The sequence below is a fragment of the Danio aesculapii genome, chromosome 4 (assembly GCF_903798145.1).
Source record: "Danio aesculapii chromosome 4, fDanAes4.1, whole genome shotgun sequence".
NCBI lineage: Eukaryota > Metazoa > Chordata > Actinopteri > Cypriniformes > Danionidae > Danio > Danio aesculapii.
This window is the reverse complement of record NC_079438.1, coordinates 54,449,469-54,467,611: the sequence shown is the minus strand read 5'-3', so window position 1 is coordinate 54,467,611 and position 18,143 is coordinate 54,449,469. Positions and strand designations below refer to the sequence as shown.

The 18,143-nt window shown below is 36.1% G+C and overlaps 3 protein-coding genes across 6 annotated transcripts; 1 reads left to right on the top strand and 2 right to left on the bottom strand.

The window, feature by feature from the left end:
- Positions 1-1,272: 1,272 nt before the first annotated feature.
- apex1 (APEX nuclease (multifunctional DNA repair enzyme) 1) lies at positions 1,273-4,609 on the bottom strand. Of its 3 annotated transcripts, none has more exons than XM_056456114.1 (6): positions 4,504-4,579; positions 4,261-4,308; positions 4,032-4,151; positions 3,767-3,927; positions 3,462-3,654; positions 1,273-2,157 (listed from the first exon to the last, which is right to left on the bottom strand). In XM_056456114.1, the coding sequence occupies exons 2-6, from the start codon at positions 4,292-4,294 to the stop codon at positions 1,643-1,645; spliced, it is 1,023 nt and encodes a 340-aa protein (XP_056312089.1). In that variant the 5' UTR covers positions 4,295-4,308; positions 4,504-4,579; the 3' UTR covers positions 1,273-1,642. The 3 variants fall into 3 exon arrangements, with proteins under 3 accessions (XP_056312089.1, XP_056312088.1, XP_056312090.1); XM_056456113.1 differs by having other exon boundaries at positions 3,767-3,930; positions 4,504-4,575; XM_056456115.1 differs by lacking the exon at positions 4,261-4,308 and having other exon boundaries at positions 3,767-3,930; positions 4,504-4,609.
- A 157-nt stretch (positions 4,610-4,766) lies between these two features.
- osgep (O-sialoglycoprotein endopeptidase) lies at positions 4,767-11,786 on the top strand. Of its 2 annotated transcripts, none has more exons than XM_056456117.1 (12): positions 4,767-4,857; positions 6,366-6,485; positions 6,588-6,707; positions 7,890-8,065; positions 9,012-9,107; positions 9,200-9,249; positions 9,348-9,426; positions 9,513-9,578; positions 9,664-9,754; positions 11,205-11,280; positions 11,377-11,475; positions 11,654-11,786. In XM_056456117.1, the coding sequence occupies exons 2-12, from the start codon at positions 6,371-6,373 to the stop codon at positions 11,691-11,693; spliced, it is 1,008 nt and encodes a 335-aa protein (XP_056312092.1). In that variant the 5' UTR covers positions 4,767-4,857; positions 6,366-6,370; the 3' UTR covers positions 11,694-11,786. The 2 variants fall into 2 exon arrangements, with proteins under 2 accessions (XP_056312092.1, XP_056312093.1); XM_056456118.1 differs by having other exon boundaries at positions 4,834-4,857; positions 6,363-6,485.
- Positions 11,787-12,414: 628 nt separating this feature from the next.
- Positions 12,415-16,791, bottom strand: si:ch211-214j24.10 (uncharacterized protein LOC558894 homolog). The gene is made up of 4 exons (XM_056456116.1): positions 16,584-16,791; positions 13,986-14,708; positions 13,870-13,902; positions 12,415-13,212 (listed from the first exon to the last, which is right to left on the bottom strand). The coding sequence occupies exons 1-4, from the start codon at positions 16,786-16,788 to the stop codon at positions 13,163-13,165; spliced, it is 1,011 nt and encodes a 336-aa protein (XP_056312091.1). The 5' UTR covers positions 16,789-16,791; the 3' UTR covers positions 12,415-13,162.
- Between the last annotated feature and the right edge of the window lie 1,352 nt (positions 16,792-18,143).

The window sequence follows — 18,143 nt, the reverse complement described above, 5'->3', positions numbered from 1 at the left end:
ATGAATATTTAATTTGGTGATGCCAACGTTGCTTTGGTAACCTTCCTGAAGTTTCGATCACGTGCTTTATTAATATTCATGAGCTACCACAACAACCTCTACTATTGGCGAACGTCGCGTTACGTAAGTGATATTCATGAGGCAAATCTTCGCCATAATAATAATTTTGCGTCTGCCATTTAAATCACTGTTGTCTGATGTGAAATTAACGGTCTAATGAATATAATTGTACTTCTAAATCAAATTAATAGGACTTTTAGACAATAATATAGTTTGTACGTTTCATTATTCTCTATAATGTAACAGAGAATTATGAAATACAGTATATAATAGCAGTATTGAATATTATATATCACCCTGAGACTCACTAAATACTTTCTGTACTGTAGCCAACATCTGAATACTGTTCTATTGCCGTAAACACTGTTTTGCTATATGTAATTATTTTTATGCATTTTAAAAGACAGACATATTTCTTTGGTATCATTATATTTATATTTCTTTTTTTATAATATACATTTACTAAATTTTTATATATTATATTTATTTTAACAGTTTAATATACTTTTATTTTAATACATTTTAAATATAGTAAACATCAACAGCAATTTCCAATATGTTACAGTAACAGTAATCTGTAACAACTAAATATTTCATCAAATAAATTCTAAAAACACATGAACAGTTAATGCATTCAATATATAGATAAAAGCAATTTAATTTTATATTAAATTTGATACTTTTAATATAAATATTACAGTAAAAAGACACAAGACTCTTTTTTATAAACTACTTTATTTCAAAACATGAAAAAACATCTACAGACAGAACAAAAAAAAGAGAAAAACATCACAGAAGCAAAAATCACTGATCTTTTGTATCCAGTTTGTGAAATACATAACATTTAACTTCCAATAACTTGACAGAATTCAGAGTACTGTGAAATCCAAAAGGGTAAAATAGCACCAAAGACAAAACCCAAAGCACATCATAGAAGTTTGCAGGTGGAGATATCATACAAGCGACAGCTCTAAATCACAGAGATGATGTTTATTACAGTAGTCTGGCAGGTCAGTCATTCAGATAACAGTCTGAGGAGTTTACAAATGAAATGGAGCATATGGTGTATAATGATTTAATGATCCACCGTGACTCCCTTCAATGTGTCTCTATATATATATATATATATATATATATATATATATATATATATATATATATATATATATATATATATATATATATATATATATATATATATATATATATATATACACACACACACACACACTTGTTATTTAACAATAAAAAGTGGGACGAGAGCCTGCATTTATGAAGATTTCATATTTTTAATGTTTAGCATACTTTGCATATGGTGTAAAATGATTTGATGATCCACCGTGACTCCCTTCAGTGTGTCTGCACCAATCAGATGCCTAAATTTGCACTTGTATTTGTTTTATGAAGATACTTTGTGTTTTACTTGTATTTGTTTTTATTCTAAGAAAGGAAATGCTAATCTAAGACTAACAGAGCTAGTTTTTGTGTGTGTGTATCTATGCATGAAGTAAAAAGTGAACCAGGGACTCTTTTAAAAGGAACTAAATATATTCATATCCCTGACGGAAAAAAACAACCTGACTTACACTGCCAAAAACAAGGTAATAGGACAGTGGTCACTTCCCATGGCCGTGTTTCGGATCTTGCTGTCGCATAAACCAGGCAGCAAAGCTGACGACAGCACAAAGTAGTCCAAACGCCAACCCACGTTTTTGGCGCGGGCGTTCATCATGTAGGTCCAGAAGGTGTATGCGTAGGCCTGATCTGGATACAGCTCCCGAAAACTATCGGTAAAGCCGGCCTCCAGGAGTTGTGTGAAGCCCTCCCGTTCCTCAGGGGTGAAGCCTGCATTCTTGCGGTTTCCTTTGGGGTTTTTCAGATCGATCTCCTGGTGGGCCACGTTCAGATCTCCACACAGCACCAGGGGTTTGCGTGCATCTAAGCCGCTCAGGTAGGCTCGGAAATCCACATCCCAGGTCTTGCGGTAGTCAAGCCGCACTAAACCACGACTGGCATTGGGCACATACGCCGTGACCAGAAAGAAATTAGGAAACTCTGCAGTGATGACCCGGCCCTCTTTATCATGCTCCTCTTTACCTAGAAATGTACAGAGATTTTTAAAGAGTGAGTAAAAAAATAAGTTTCTCTGGTCCTATAAGAGCGCCACTTTCACATCTACATATATATAATTTAAATATACAGTAACTAGAACAAGCATGTGTAAACCCTTCGGAATTAAGTCACAACAACAGAAAAACAGTCTTTTTAAACTAATAAACAAACTAATTTGATGTTTTCATGTTTTTATTAAACACAACGTGAATATTCACAGCGCCGGGTGGAAAAATTATGTGAACCTTTGGGTTTAATATGGTTTAGCATCCACTGGCAGCAAAATAACCTCAACCAATATATATATATATATATATATATATATATATATATATATATATATATATATATATATATATATATATATATATATATATATATATTAAATGCAATAGTAACACTTAGCTATTCTCCATTGTTTTCTTTATATATGATTATAGAATTTTATTTTTGATCCTCCCAGACTAAAATTCCCTTTTCTGTTTTTGTTTTCTTCATACAAAAAAAAATGTAATCTGACCTCAAATTGCGCAAGAAAGAAAATATCAGATTAAGAGTAACTTGGAGACAAATAATATTTGATCTGTTCAGAAAAGAAATTAAGAGAGAAAGAAGAAAATTAAGTGGAAAACCAGTTTTCCCCAATAAATTATTTCATTATTATTATTATTAGAGGTGGTAGTAGTAGTAATTAAACAATTATTAATATCAATTAAAACAAACAAACAAAAGATTTTGACCTGTTGACTTGCATTTTATAAAATCACCCACAGTCTTGGCAAGAATTAAAGTGATATAAACCTTGTATGGCCTGAAGATGAATAAATGAAATCGTTAAGTCACATTTTTAAGTCTTTTTAAAAAAGGTTTCTGCTAAATAAATAAAAATAAACGTTAAAGTAATAGCTCATCTAAAAATAATAATAATAATAATACTCGCTTTACTCTCCCTCAAGTGGTTCTAAAACTTTAGAAGCTTCTTTATTCTGTTGAACCCAAAAGAAGATATTTTGAAGAATGTTAGAAACCTGTAACCACTGACTTCCAAGGTAGGAACATCAAGTACTGTGGAAATCAATGGTTATAGGTTTCTAGCATTTTTGAAACCATCTTGTGTGTTCGGCAAGAAAAGAGAAAGTAAATGACCGGATTTTCAGTTTTAGGTCAACAATTCAATTCAAGTTTATTTGTACAGCGCTTTTCATAAAAAAATAAAAGAAGCTGGTTGCTGTAAGTGCATTATAACTCAGTAGGTAAAATGCAAAACAAGCATGTATTGTTACTCTTACCAATGCCATAGGTGACACTGAGGGGTTCAGTCTTGCAGAGCATGGCCACTCCACTGTAGCCCTCCTTTTCCTCTGATCCTGCCCAGTATTTGTGTGGATACTCAGGCATGCCAGTGATGTCCGCCGGCAGAGCTTTCTCAGCACACTTGGTTTCCTGCAGACACAGGATGTCTGGATCCTCCTTCCGCACCCACTGCAAACACACAACAACAGAGCAGTAGAAATCAGCCTGTAAAACTCTGACATGGAGACACAGGCCTGTTGAAAAATGAGCATGCAATAATACACAAATAATGTGCTCTTACATCAAGTCCGTTCTTTTTGACCCACGCCCGCAGGCCGTCCACATTCCAGGAGGTGATCTTCATATTGGCTGCACGGCCGTCCTTACTGGTCAGCTTTTCTGGAGGATCTTCATACAGAATGGGGGCCTCGGGCTCCTTCCCCTTTTTCTCTTTCTTTGCAGCTGCTGTGGCAGAAATATTAATGTTATCTGCTGCAGTCTGGAGGATGCAAACTCTTTAAATACATTGATGATGATTATTATTAATATTAATGATGCACTGTTACCAGTTCCATTGTCAGCCTCTCCATCAACACCTTCCTCGTTCTTCTTGGCTCTTTTGGGCATGTTTACAGTTGTTTTCAGGGCACACACACGCAAGAAACTGACAGCACACACACGTACACCTACAAGAGAGGACATGCGCAGTGGAATGCGTTAATGTGAGATGGAAACCGTTTCATAACAGAGGTCATATAACATATTTTGGTTTGCACATGTGATCAAAACACTTACATAAAGTGCGTGATCTGCATAAAGCAAAATGCATGTGCTTGCAGTTTGCTGGAATAATGAACGAGCATGAATTAACCAAATATGTGCGTTAGCCAAAAGTGCGGCCTGAATGAATGAAACAATAAAGAAAGCAGTACTGACTCGCACGCTTGGGCTTAATAATGGACGTATTTACACATGAACGAGTTCAAAGTCAGCAAATATACACATGCACTTCATTATAAACAAATAATTCTTTCTTACCCGACACTTTAATGTTTAGTTCAGATAATACAGAAAGCTCAATCTGTGCAGAACTGTGAGCCACTCTGCACGGACGGGTAACCGAATGTGATTGTGCATGAGGAGCACGCTTACTTCGCCGCTTAGAGCCGTCCCAAATATTGCCTGACTAAAATACAAGTTTTAAAATAGTTTGTTTCGAAAACAAATAGCATTTTTGTTTTGTACTTGAGAAAAGTTTGATTGTATGTTCCCTTTCAGTACATTGATTAAATAGTAATACTTTATTTTCCCATTTTTTCCCCATCACAATTGTCCAGGCACTTTAAAAACGACATTAACCGTTGTTATGGTCCTGCTTTCAACGAGTGTGCGGTAAGTATGGAGGAGTTTTTAGAAAATATATGATTAAGAGAATGAATTAAGATTATTAATATATTCAGTATTATAATTAAACCAAACTACGACCATCCCGACAATTAAAACTATATTACTGACTATCAGTATACTATAAAAGTGTCTATATATGACTATAAAAAGCTCCTTCCGTCATATAGTAATGTTATAGATCCAATTTATATTCTACATCTAGAGTGTATAACGTTACATTTATATTACATGATCTACAAGTGATATAGAGTTGTTTTATATCAACAGAAATGTTGTCATTTAGCAGTTATGTTTATACAAATATAAAGTCATATACACAAAATAATGTGTCCGTATTAAATTAAATAATACTTAAAAATGTTATTTTATGTATAAATTCAGCATATCAAATGCAATGTTTCAACATCCAGTGTAATATATATGTATGTAAACATAATAAACAACATACCTCTAACCCAGTGTTTCCCAACCCTGTTCCTGGAGGCACACCAACAGTACATATTTTGAATGTCTCCCTTTTCTGACCCATTAACTTCAGGTGTTGGAGTCTCTTCTGATGTTATGATAAGTTGATTTAGGTCTGTTTGATTAGGGAGAGGTTGAAAATGTGGACTGTTGGTGTGCCTTCAGGAACAGGGTTGGGAAACGCTGCTCTAACTTGACAAATAATTTAAAAAGTAGAAGTCATACTAAGTTTGATTAGGATTAAATGATTAAAACCTCTTGCTGACCAATGGGAAAAGCCTAGTGGTTAGAACAGTTTTCCAACCTTGTTGCTGAAGGCACACCAACAATACACCTTTTCAACCTCTTGCTGTTCAAACACACCTAAATCAAATCAGAACATCAGAAGAGACCCGAAAACCTGAAATGAATGGGTCAGATTAGGGAGACATCCAAAATATGTACTGTTGGTGTGCCTCCAGGAACAGGCTTGGGAAACACTGGGTTAGAAGAATAGTGGCAAAATATAAGTTGTAAACATATAAATTGGATTGCATACAGTATATACAAACTGTATATAAATATACACAAACTGTGGTCACGATTTACAATAAGGTTTTATTAGTTAATGTATTTACTAACATGAACTAATGAACAATACTTGTACTACATTTATTAATCATAGTTCAACATTCACTAAGGCATTATTAAAATCAGAACTCATGCTGGTTAACTTTAGTCAATGCACCATAAGTTACATGAACTAACAATGAACTACTGTATTTTCAGTAACTATCGTTAGCTAACATGAACAAATACTGTAATAAATGCATTGTAATTGCATTAACTAACATGAACTAAAACAACCTTATTGAAAATTGTGTGTGTGTGTGTGTGTGTGTGTGTGTGTGTGTGTATGTATGTATGTATGTATACACACACACACACAAATATATATAAACAAATACTTTTTTCATATTGATGTTAAGAGTTATAAAAAGCCTAAAGCTGATTTTCATCAGATGATTCCTGTTTCTCTCTCCCAGCAGACACGATGACGATAGTGATTGGTTTTGAAGGCAGTGCTAATAAGATCGGCATTGGTATTATTAAAGATGGAGAAGTGCTGTCAAACCCCAGACGAACTTACATCACCCCGCCTGGACAAGGTGAGACCATCAGACCACACGGTTCCCCCTGTAAAATCATAAACAGTGGCCTATTTACATACAAGTACCATCATGATACCATACCCCATTATACCTTCTCAGGGTTCCTACCGGGCGAAACTGCCAAACACCACCGCAGTGTGATTCTCACGGTCCTCCAGGAGGCTCTCGATCAAGCAGGCCTGAAAGCTGCAGATATTGATTGTGTCGCGTACACAAAAGGTGAATTTTATTTACTTGCAACAAGTGATTCTCACAAATTAGGATGTCCATGGGGCCTTAAATTTCAAAAAATAAAATTTAGGCCTTAAAAATCTTAAATCTACAGATATATTGTGTTGTAGGTCTTAAATCAATTTAAACAGGTCTTCATTTTACAATGCACATATAAAGTTACCCAATCAGACCTGGTTAGCTCAGTTAGATTGGTCGCTTGATACTCGTGCTGAATCTTTGTTGGCGCAATAGCCTAGTGGTTAGCACGTCGACATATGGTGCAGTAGCACGTCAGGGCGTCCCAAGTTCGAATCCCAGCTCGAGGACATTTCCCTAACCCCCCTCGCCCTCTCTCTCTCTCTCCAACTTCGCTTCCTGTCTAAAGACCGTCCTATCCAATAAAGGCAAAAAAGGCCAAAAATAAATCTTAAAATTTTTTTTTAAAGTTACCCAATCAGGCCAATGTCTGTACAATCACCAACAATCCATCTCAGTTAAACTCATTTCATCTTAATTGTATTTATTAACTCTATTTACAAATATGGTTTAATTATCTTCCTTACAATCGTGTGTTCTTCATGCATTTATAACTACCTGGTGATGATACTGACCTGGACACACTGTTGTGGATACATTTAGTTTATTTTGTTTTGAAAACTTGTCAATATTTTAAGGAAAGTTATATTAACAAAGAATATATATACAACTAGAGTTTGCTTGTTTTGAGACATTAGTTAAAATAAATTAACTGCATTAGAATAAATTAGAAAGCAAACATCTTTGTCAACCTTATGATTTAGCCTTTTATAAGTCTGAAATGTAATTCATTATGGTATTAAAATGTTTTAAGTAATTATTTCATTCATATACAAATGGATTCGCTTTGTACAGTTTGTTCTGTATTTTGAAGTGGCACAACACATCATCAGCATCATGCATGTTCAATGTATGGAGTATGGGCATATATCTAGCTCAGGGGTGTCCAAACTCAGTCCTGGAGGGCTGGTGTCTTGCTGAGTTTAGCTCCAACTTGCTTCAACACACCTGTCTGGAAGTTTGTAATATTTCTAGTAAGATTTTGATTGGCTGGTTCAGATGTGTCTGATTAGGGTGGGAGCTAAACTCTCCAGGACCGAGATTGGACACCCCTGGTCTGGCTCCACTTCTCAAATGTCTTCTTTTGTACAGGGCCTGGAATGGGGGCTCCACTGGTGACAGTGGCCATTGTGGCTAGGACAGTTGCCCAGCTGTGGGGCAAGCCATTGTTGGGGGTCAACCACTGTATTGGGCACATAGAAATGGGCCGATTGATCACCAATGCCCAAAACCCTACTGTACTGTACGTGAGCGGAGGAAACACTCAGGTCAGTTTTTAAATTCAGAGTTTCATGGGTCATGGAATTTCTGGAACATCATGGATGTTTAGAAGGTCTATTCCAGACACTGAGGAGTCTTTTTTTCTCAGGAATTTATTTTGTTTGTCTTTAAATTTCCATTTCTCAAATATCCATTTATTGTTATGACTAGTCTACACGGACTCACTGACACTACAACTCAAAATATTAAGTTAAATTGTATATAACTAAAAAAAAGTCGAAACCTGATTATTGTAAGTTAAAGTAACATAACTTGTGTTGTTATTATTACTTTTTGTTGTCATTAGTGTAATTTTCTGCACCATTTTGATTTGACTTTCTTACTTTCCTGCTCCACAAGAGAGAGAAAGATTATTGAATGTATTGCCATATCAGCTTTTCTGGCTATTTCATGGCAAAACCAGATCAAATTTAAATATATACATTTTATAAATATCACTTTTCTATAACAATCAAAAACTTAAAAACACATCAAAAACAATACAAGATAAAAATCTACAACAGTTTTTAAGGTTTACTTTTGAGACAAATTCCTTTTCTGCTCGTAACCTGAAGTCAATTTCAGTCACCAAGCTGTTAACTAAAGACAAACGTACAATTCAAGAGCTTTGGCTACAAAATTACCACTTCAAAGATCGGGTGCTCCCGATGAGGTGATATGAGATGGAATTTACATTGTTGCTCTCATAATGGTGATTACAGTCATGAAAAATTATATTCAAGCTCAAACTATTTTAATATATTCCAAAGCACAACAGCACCTTGTTTCCTGATCATTATTTGCCATGGAAATTCAGCTTTTAGAATGTGGCATTTGGAACCCTGAAATGTGTACCTTAATATTAAATGGAGAGACATATCAGTAGTGTACATTCATGCATTCTCATGTTCATGTTAATATAAATCAATATATTCTCTTTATTTTTTTCCACAGGTCATTGCATATTCTGAACAACGTTACAGAATATTTGGAGAAACTATCGACATTGCTGTGGGAAACTGCTTGGATCGGTTTGCCAGGGTCATTAAGGTCAGCATTTAAGAAGTTTGTTTCTTTTCTGTAATATTTTCTGTAATATTTGAGTTATTTGAAGACTTTAATGCTGATTTTGATATTTACAGATATCAAATGACCCCAGTCCCGGATACAACATTGAACAGATGGCAAAAAAGTACATTTCCATGCATTTCAACTTCAATTGTTCATTTAAAAGCTGTAATGTGTGTATTAAAAAAGTGTTTGGATAATAAATATATTTATTTTTATTAGGGGTAACAAGTATATAGAGCTGCCATACACAGTCAAGGGTATGGACGTGTCATTTTCCGGTATTTTGTCCTATATAGAGGTGAGATGAATTTACAAAAATCCACCTTTTTTTCTTTTAAATGCACCGATTTCTTCAAATGTCACTTCTATTATGTTCAAATGCAGGACGCCGCTCACAAAATGTTGAGTACAGATCAATGCACACCTGAGGATTTGTGTTTCTCCCTTCAAGTAAGTATTTGAACCTACAGTATTTATTCATTGCATGCCTAAATCTGTGATAGTGAAAAGGAAGTAACAATGATGTGTTTGACAGGAGACCGTGTTCGCTATGCTGGTGGAGATCACAGAAAGAGCCATGGCCCACTGCGGCTCTCAGGAGGTTCTGATTGTCGGTGGAGTCGGCTGTAAGTTCAATTGTGCATTAAAAAATGATGCTCTATATGCATCTTGTCTTTGAAGTCTGTTTCAAATGCTGTAAACAAAACAGCGAGCCTTATTTCTTGCTATCACTATAATTTTCAACACTACAACTAGGGCCTTTACTGAATAACTCAATTGCTATTTATTTTGATGTACAGTTGAAGTCAGAATTATTAGACTTATATTAAACTGCTTTTATTCTAGCCGAAATAAAAGAAATAAGACTTCCTCCAGAAGAAAAAATATTATCAGACATACTGTGAAAATTTCTTTGCTCTGTTAAACATCATTTGGGAAATATTTAAAAAATATTCAAAGGGGGGGCTAATAATTCTGACTTCAATTGTATATATACACTAAACAAGCACGCAAAATACTTCGAAAGCATGTAATCAAGATCTCCTAAAAGTTCTCAATTCTAAAATTACATCTGTATTTAATTATTTGTTGAAAGAAATATGAATATACACAGTGACTAATAGGAGTTGTTTCCATGACTGGTTTATGAAATAGGGATAATAGGGACACTTAAAGGGATAGTTCACGCAAAAATGTAATTCTGTCCATTTATTTTCTCTTTTTGAAGAATGTTAGGGGTTTACTGCTGCAAAAGCAGCCGCTGACCAGCCAATACTATGCAAGTCAGTGGCTGTTTTTTCATCATATCTATCTTTGTGTTTAACAGGAGAGAGAGCTTTGATTTTACTGTCATTTGAGCTTCGCTAGCTATTTCAAGGCAAAAGAAATGTACAAACATTTTACAAAAAGCACTTTTCTATGATAAAAGGGTTTATAACATATAGACACTAACACTACATGAAAGATACAAAAATAAGTAAGTATTTGTCAGTTTGGTTGCAAAAGAACTAGTGGAGGATGAGTAAATGATGACAGAATATTCAATTTTGGTTGAACTATGTCTTTAAACGCTCCAGACATTACAAACCAGTTAAGTATAATATGACTATATATTCTGGTATAGTGCAAATATTTTGAGAAATGCTTATTTTTAGAGTTCCTCTGTTATATGCCTGGTATTAAAAGCTAATAGTTCATCCAAAATGAAACTGTACTCACCTCAAGTGATTCAAACTGTCTGTTAAACAAGAAGAGATTTTAAAGAAAGCTGGAAACTTGAAACCATTGACGTCTATAGTAAGAAAAACAAATACTATGGAGGTAAATGGTTACAGGTTTCCAACATTTTTCAAAACATCTTTATTGTTTAACAGAAGAAACTCATAATGGTTTGAAACGAGTAAATGATGGCAGAATTTTTATTTTTGAGTGTACTGTCCCTTTAAATAGGGGTAAATTATGCCCTAATTACCAGCATTCTTGTATTTATGGAGGAGTTACAATCTTAAGTGTCCCGTATTAGGGCCACAAATTCACCCCAAGTCTCTTTTACTGGTTTCTGTGTTCGTTTTACAGGTAATCTGCGTCTGCAAGAGATGATGGGGGTCATGTGTAAAGAACGAGGCGCTCTACTTTTTGCCACAGATGAGAGGTGAGAAATCTGCCTTTTTCCAGCAGACGCTGATGAATTATGACAGCTTGTTATCGTAACATCAAATTAATACTTGCTATTATATGGTGCCTTCAGCTTTTGTATCGACAATGGAGCAATGATTGCACAGGCAGGTTGGGAAATGTTCCGCTCGGGTCACGTGACCGAGCTCTCAGACTCCTGGATTACACAAAGGTAAACAGCTTCACAAATAACTATTAGCGTCAGTTAATAAAACTGTTTGCTTTGTGCTTCGCTGATGAGATAACGCTGCGATTTTATCTTGAGCTTGCTAGTTTTTCCATTGCACGCAGATATTAAATTTACAGTTGTTTTTCTTGTTGTAACGATGACAGTGTTGTGTGTTTTTCAGGTACAGGACAGATGAAGTGGAGGTCACATGGCGAGACTGATGTTTGCCGTGCATGATGTTTACAAATAAAAAATGTCATTAATTATGCTCGAAATATCAAGTTGCAGTCCATAAATTCTATTATTCATCTTTATGCAATATTCATTTTTTACGTCAGTCGCAAAAATCGGTTTAGATTCTCATTTAAAGCAGATTTGTGTGTAATATTTAGTAAAAACATTGAATACAATTATTGATCTATAGTAGCTATGTCTTGCAGAATTATTACACTGCTCTCTGCAATACTTGATTCTGATTGGTCAGTCACAATATTTCAAAGTAAATTAATGAAAGTATTAACAGTCCTTGGGGCACTTAGGAAAATAAAAACTGATGCATGCTTGTGTCACCCAACTTTTTTATGACCTGAGACTGAATAATAATACTTCTGTAATCAAGTATAAGTCGCATCCAACCCTTTTTTCCTTAATGCAAGCCTTTTAATGAGAATAAGTGAACTATTACAGCTCAGACCAATGTATTCTGTCGGTTTAGTCATGTATGAGTCATGTAAGAAGCAGGATTACATCAAGCAAAAATTCAGCCTTTGGGTATTTATTCTGCGAAAACACCGGCTAGATGTGCATTATTCCTCATCTCTGAAGTCTGATCACTGAGATACTATTTTACTACACAGGAAAGGTGGTTTTGAAAATGGATGAATAGATTACAGATATGTCGAATATTTAGTCTGTATACATTTTGAAAATAAAGACCAGAAAGTATTTTAACAAGTTTATTCATTTTGTTTTATGCAACACTGTTTGATTAAATCTCTGAACATCTTCCAGTGTAAATTATTTGTATGTCGCTAATAAAAAAAAAAAAAAATTATTAGGTCATACACAACAACGGATTCCTATTAGGATTTATGACCGACATTCAATCTGGGTGAAATATATATATATATTAAAAAAACAGCATTAAGACCAATAGACATTTGAAGGTGCTGCCATAACGTGCCAGCTGCACCTCTGTAAACTTCATGAGAACAATTTGCATGGGAAGAAAGGGATTATCGCGGGAGGGAAGACTGATGAAAGGACATTCAGGATTGGATTGGGGAAAAACAAGCTCAGTCTTTAGAGAACGGGACGACGTGTTCAACTACAGGTCAGAAAGTGCTTGATTTAACCACTCGCACACAAGTAGGAACAAGGGAAGAATAAAAGGGGTTTCTTAACTGTAAAACTGCAGTTCACTGAAATAAAATTGCAGCTTGATAAAGTAGTTTTGTTTTTTTTTCTTAAAAGAGACAAATCTCCACCATTAAAATGACAGAGGTATGCAGAGGGACTCTGCGCCTGAGGCAGACTCTGTTGTAAGGCAACCGAGAAGACCAAGACATCTATCTTCAAGAGGAACAAGTCCAAAGAGTCTCGGTAGAAACGTTGAGGGGATGATAACCTGAGTGCGGGGTGTGTATGTGTGTGTTTTGAGTATGTGTTTGTGGAGGGGGGTTAGTGTGTGCTAGGCGGGCGACTCCAGGGCATTCTTGTACCAAACAACATTTGCAGGGTCTGAAAAACAAAGCCAGTGTGTTAAAGATGGTCAAATGGTCTGCTTTTATCTTGATTTTAAATATGATTTTATTATGAGATGGAAAATAGTAGTAAATGATGTTTGACGTCATTTAATTATCTTATTTCGGTTTGGCTGATGTGTCAGACTTTTGTTTTCTCATATGGTGACAGTCAGTCTGCGCAAAGTAATGAAGAGCAGTTTACACTATAAACCTTCGGCTTTTGAACTGCACTGCCTCAATATTCATCATTTACCGTACTAAAATGCCCGCTTTATGGTCAGAGAAAACATGATTTCCAGTTAACACGTTTGCCAGATTACAGAGTGAACTGTCGATTACAATTTTCAGTGGGTTTTCCATATTTTAGGAAACGTATTTGTGAAAAATAGTCATTATAGTATTTTTTTTGTAAACCAAACTCGTTATAAATATTAATAAATAAAATTAATCTAGTACCTTAGCATAACTACTGAGAAAATTAAACACACATGTAAAAACTTATAGCGGACTTGGACTTATAGTGGATATATAAATGAGTAAATGAATAAGTAAATATAGGTGTGTGAATCACACATACTGAGATAACATCACTGGTTATTGAACAATTCAATATCAGCAAACCACTACTTCATGAAAATGAACAGACACTCACCTTGTTTTTGCTTCCATAATATTGCGTTCCATTCTGTGGAATAAAAACAATCACAGTGAGATAAGACCGGTTAGATATTAACAGGCATTACAGCTTATAAAACTATATTCTCGCACCTTGTGTGTGATACTCCAAGGCTTCCTCCAGGTGGCGACAGCTGAGCAGCAGCTCCTCCGAACTCTCAGAGTCTCTCGGGGCCTGATCAGGCAGAGACTCTGAAGCTTTTACAGTAAGCTCTCCAGCAACCGGGTGGAGATCCGGACTCTTCTCCTGGGGAGCGTCTGCTTCTGGACCATCACTGATGAAGCTCAGTCCCCACTGGTTCTGCAGCAAAACCCCAATACCAGGAGGTTCCTCTGCTGCCCCAGCAGAGCCTCCTCCTGCTTTCACCTTGGAGGCGTAGCTGACGGTCGGCTGCAGTTTGGCAGGGCTGTCTTTCACAGGGAAAGCAGGTGGTGGTTTGAGCAATGACAGGCTGTTGTCTACCCATCGCTCCTTCTGACCGGTTCTGAAGTGTCTGTCGTCAGAGCGCGGCCCCACTCTCAGGCCGTCCCGACGGAAACTTCTGGATTTATTCGGGATGCGGCGCTCTCGGTCACGGCTTGATGTGAAGGTCTGGGTGTGACCCACCCCGTTGAGGGAACCTTCTGGGCTACTTGTTGAGGCTTGACGTTTCTCCATCCCAGATGAACAGCCCCCTCCTCCCCCACCACAGCTGCCAGAGCCGGGGGAGAGACGACGGTTGCGGATCTGAGGTTCTGGTTTGGGGGGTGACACTAGGACGGCCGGATCACACAAGGGGTCGGACTCGCACACTGCATTGCTTGACTCCCAGGTACCTAAAGAAACAATTAACACTGATTTAAAATCAAACCAAAAATGCTCAGGGGTACCTTAAATAATGTGGGTAAGAAATTAAATAATGTGTCGGTGGTCTTTGGGTAAGAGATTAAATAATGAGTCGGTGCTCTTTGGGTAAAAGATTAAATAATGTGTCGGTGCTCTTTGGTAAGAGATTAAATAATGTGTCGGTGCTCTTTGGGTAAGAGATTAAACAATGTGTCGGTGTTCTTTGGGTAAGAGATTAAATAATGTGTCGGTGGTCTTTGGTAAGAGATTAAATAATGTGTCTGTGCTCTTTGGTAAGAGATTAAATAATGTGTCGGTGCTCTTTGGTAAGAGATTAAATAATGTGTCGGTGCTCTTTGGGTAAAAGACTCAGTCCAAGGCACTTGAAAAATGAGGAAAAATATTTAAAAGTGTAAATATTTTTTCGCTTTTAAAATATTTTTCCACATTTGAGTGCCTTGGACTGATTTGTGCTGTTCAATAAAAAATTTATTAATTAGATTTAATTATAAAACATGTGAATATGTACAGTTTAATATTCAAATCTAATAATAAAGGTATAGTTCATCCAAAACTGAACATTCTGTAATTTACTCACCCTTCATTTGACCTAAATCTAATAGATTTTCTTTCTTTTAACACAAAAAACATTTTTAGAAAACTGGAAACATGTAAACACTGATTTCACAATGGGCATGGGCCAGTATAAGGGTATTGGTTTTGTGATTACTGCTCTAAAATATATTCTTTTTAAATGTCTGGGTAAAAAAACAAACTTTTTTTCCCTTGAACACAATGTATTTTATTTTGCGAAACATTAAATATTCTGGAACAGTAAAACATCATCATTGGACATCTGTTTTGCTGCAGATACTGCAGTCCTAAAGAAAACTTCCCAACCGTGGTATTTATTCTTCCTACTATAGAAGTCAATGGTTACAGGTTTCCAACTCTCTTTAAAATAACTTCTTTACTATTCAACAGAATACAAGAAACTCAAATGCTAAGAAAGGCTTTAGTAAACACTAAACTGTACAAAACACTTTACTGTAAACACATTTTTGAATGAACTTTCCATTTGACATTCCCAATCATATCAACATCCCTAAGCATATTCATTTCAATTAAAAAATATTAAATGGTATACATAATATATAAATATTTGACAAGGAAGAAGGGCATACACATGCCCCAAGCTAAGCCTGAGTCAATGAACCATAGCAAGACGCAACTGGAAATTTCTAGTCGGAGCCTCATTCACAGCTGCAGACTCAAAGGCCTAACGAGGGAAAAACTAGGACATATCTGGAAAAATACATCTTCTCATAAACATTTATTAATAACACATCATACTGCTGACCTGGATTTACGCTGTTTTCACCGCTAGTCTGTATACGTTACTATACAAACGAGGAGATTTTGGCTCACAATTCAACATATCAGAACAGATATAAAAAAAACTCGTTTAGAAAACAATCCCACTGTGATACTGTCAAATGTGAGTGTACATTTACAGCGTATTTGAAGATATGTACGTGTTGAGATGCTAACGCTAACAGCAGGCCGCTTGTGTTTGGATGTTTAGCGCCCATAACAACCGCCTTTACACCGGCCAACAGACCAAACCCGAGGCGTCGGATAAAATAAGAGCAGATATCTATAATTACAGATTAATAAAACATAAATGACACAAATGAAATATAAGAGTGGTATCGGAAAGATCCAGAAACACCCAGAATGAAAAGTTTCGTAAGTCTCGAGCTCAATCCGTCCCGCTCGGACGCAAAACAATTTCACAGTAACAAAACACTTCCGCCATTAAAACCTCAAAAACAAGTCACACATATTTAAAACACGTCCCTTACCTGTTTTGATATGCATTTCGGTGTGATAAATCTGGTTTTTAAACGTGGTTTGGACTTTAGTGTGTGTGTCTGTGTACGTGAGAGTGTCGAGCAGCGGCGTGTTGCTTAACAGGATCGTACGGAAGTGACAGTCACCAGGGGGAAACAGGGCGATGACAGTTTCCGGTCGGCTTCTGCAGGCGCGAAGTAGAGCGGGAAAGCACATGACACGATTTTAAATTATGTAATGAATGATAACAAGAACTTTGGACAATATTAAGCTTGTTAAAATGCTACAATCAAACTGACACATCTGTACATTTACGTGCAACTGAATTCAGCCACTACATTTGATCAAATGGATTGAAATACAATTGTATGGAGGCGAAATTTTACATACAACAAAAAAAACAAGCAAGAATTTATTGCCAAGCGGTCGCAACAGATGAATGAACCACCAACTACTCTGGCATGTTTTATGTATATCTGGAGTGTTTAAAGCAGTTTTTCTATCACCAGAAATAAGAAAACATCACTCACTAATTTTCCCTGGGCTTAGTCTCCGATTTATCAGCGGTCCCACAGCAGAATGAACCACCAACTACTCTGGCATGTTTTATTAATATCCAGACATTGCTTAAAGCAATATTTATATCACCAGAAATAAGAAAATGTCATTCTTTTATTTTACTTCGGCTTAGTCTCCAATTTATCATCGGCCGCCACAGCAGAATGAACCACCAACTACTCTGGCTTATGTTTTATGAATATCCGGATAGTGTTTGAAGCAATATTTATATCACCAGAAATAAGAAAATGTCATTCTTTCATTTTACTTCGGCTTAGTCTCTAATTTATCATCGGCCGCCACAGCGGAATGAACCACCAACTACTTTGGCATGTTTTATTAATATCCAGACATTCTTTAAAACAATATTTAAATCACCAGAAATAAGAAAAGGTCACTCATTCATTTTCCTTCGGCTTAGTCTCCAATTTATCATTGGCCGCCACAGCGGAATGAACCACCAACTACTCTGGCGTATGTTTAATGAATATCCGGATAGTGTTTGAAGCAATATTTATATCACCAGAAATAAGAAAAGGTCACTCTTTTATTTTACTTCGGCTTAGTCTCCAATTTATCATCAGCCACCACAGCGGAATGAACCACCAACTACTTTGGCATGTTTTATTAATATCCAGACATTCTTTAAAACAATATTTATATCACCAGAAATAAGAAAAGGTCACTCTTTCATTTTACTTCGACTTAGTCTCCAATTTATCATTGGCCGCCACAGCGGAATGAACCACCAACTACTCTGGCATGTTTTATTAATATCCAGACATTGTTTAAAACAATATTTATATCACCAGAAATAAGAAAAGGTCACTCATTCATTTTCCTTCAGCTTAGTCTCCGATTTATCATCAGCCGCCACAGAGGAATGAACCACCAACTACTTTGGCATGTTTTATTAATATCCAGACATTCTTTAAAGCAATATTTATATCACCAGAAATAAGAAAAGGTCACTCATTCATTTTCCTTCAGCTTAGTCTCCGATTTATCAGCGG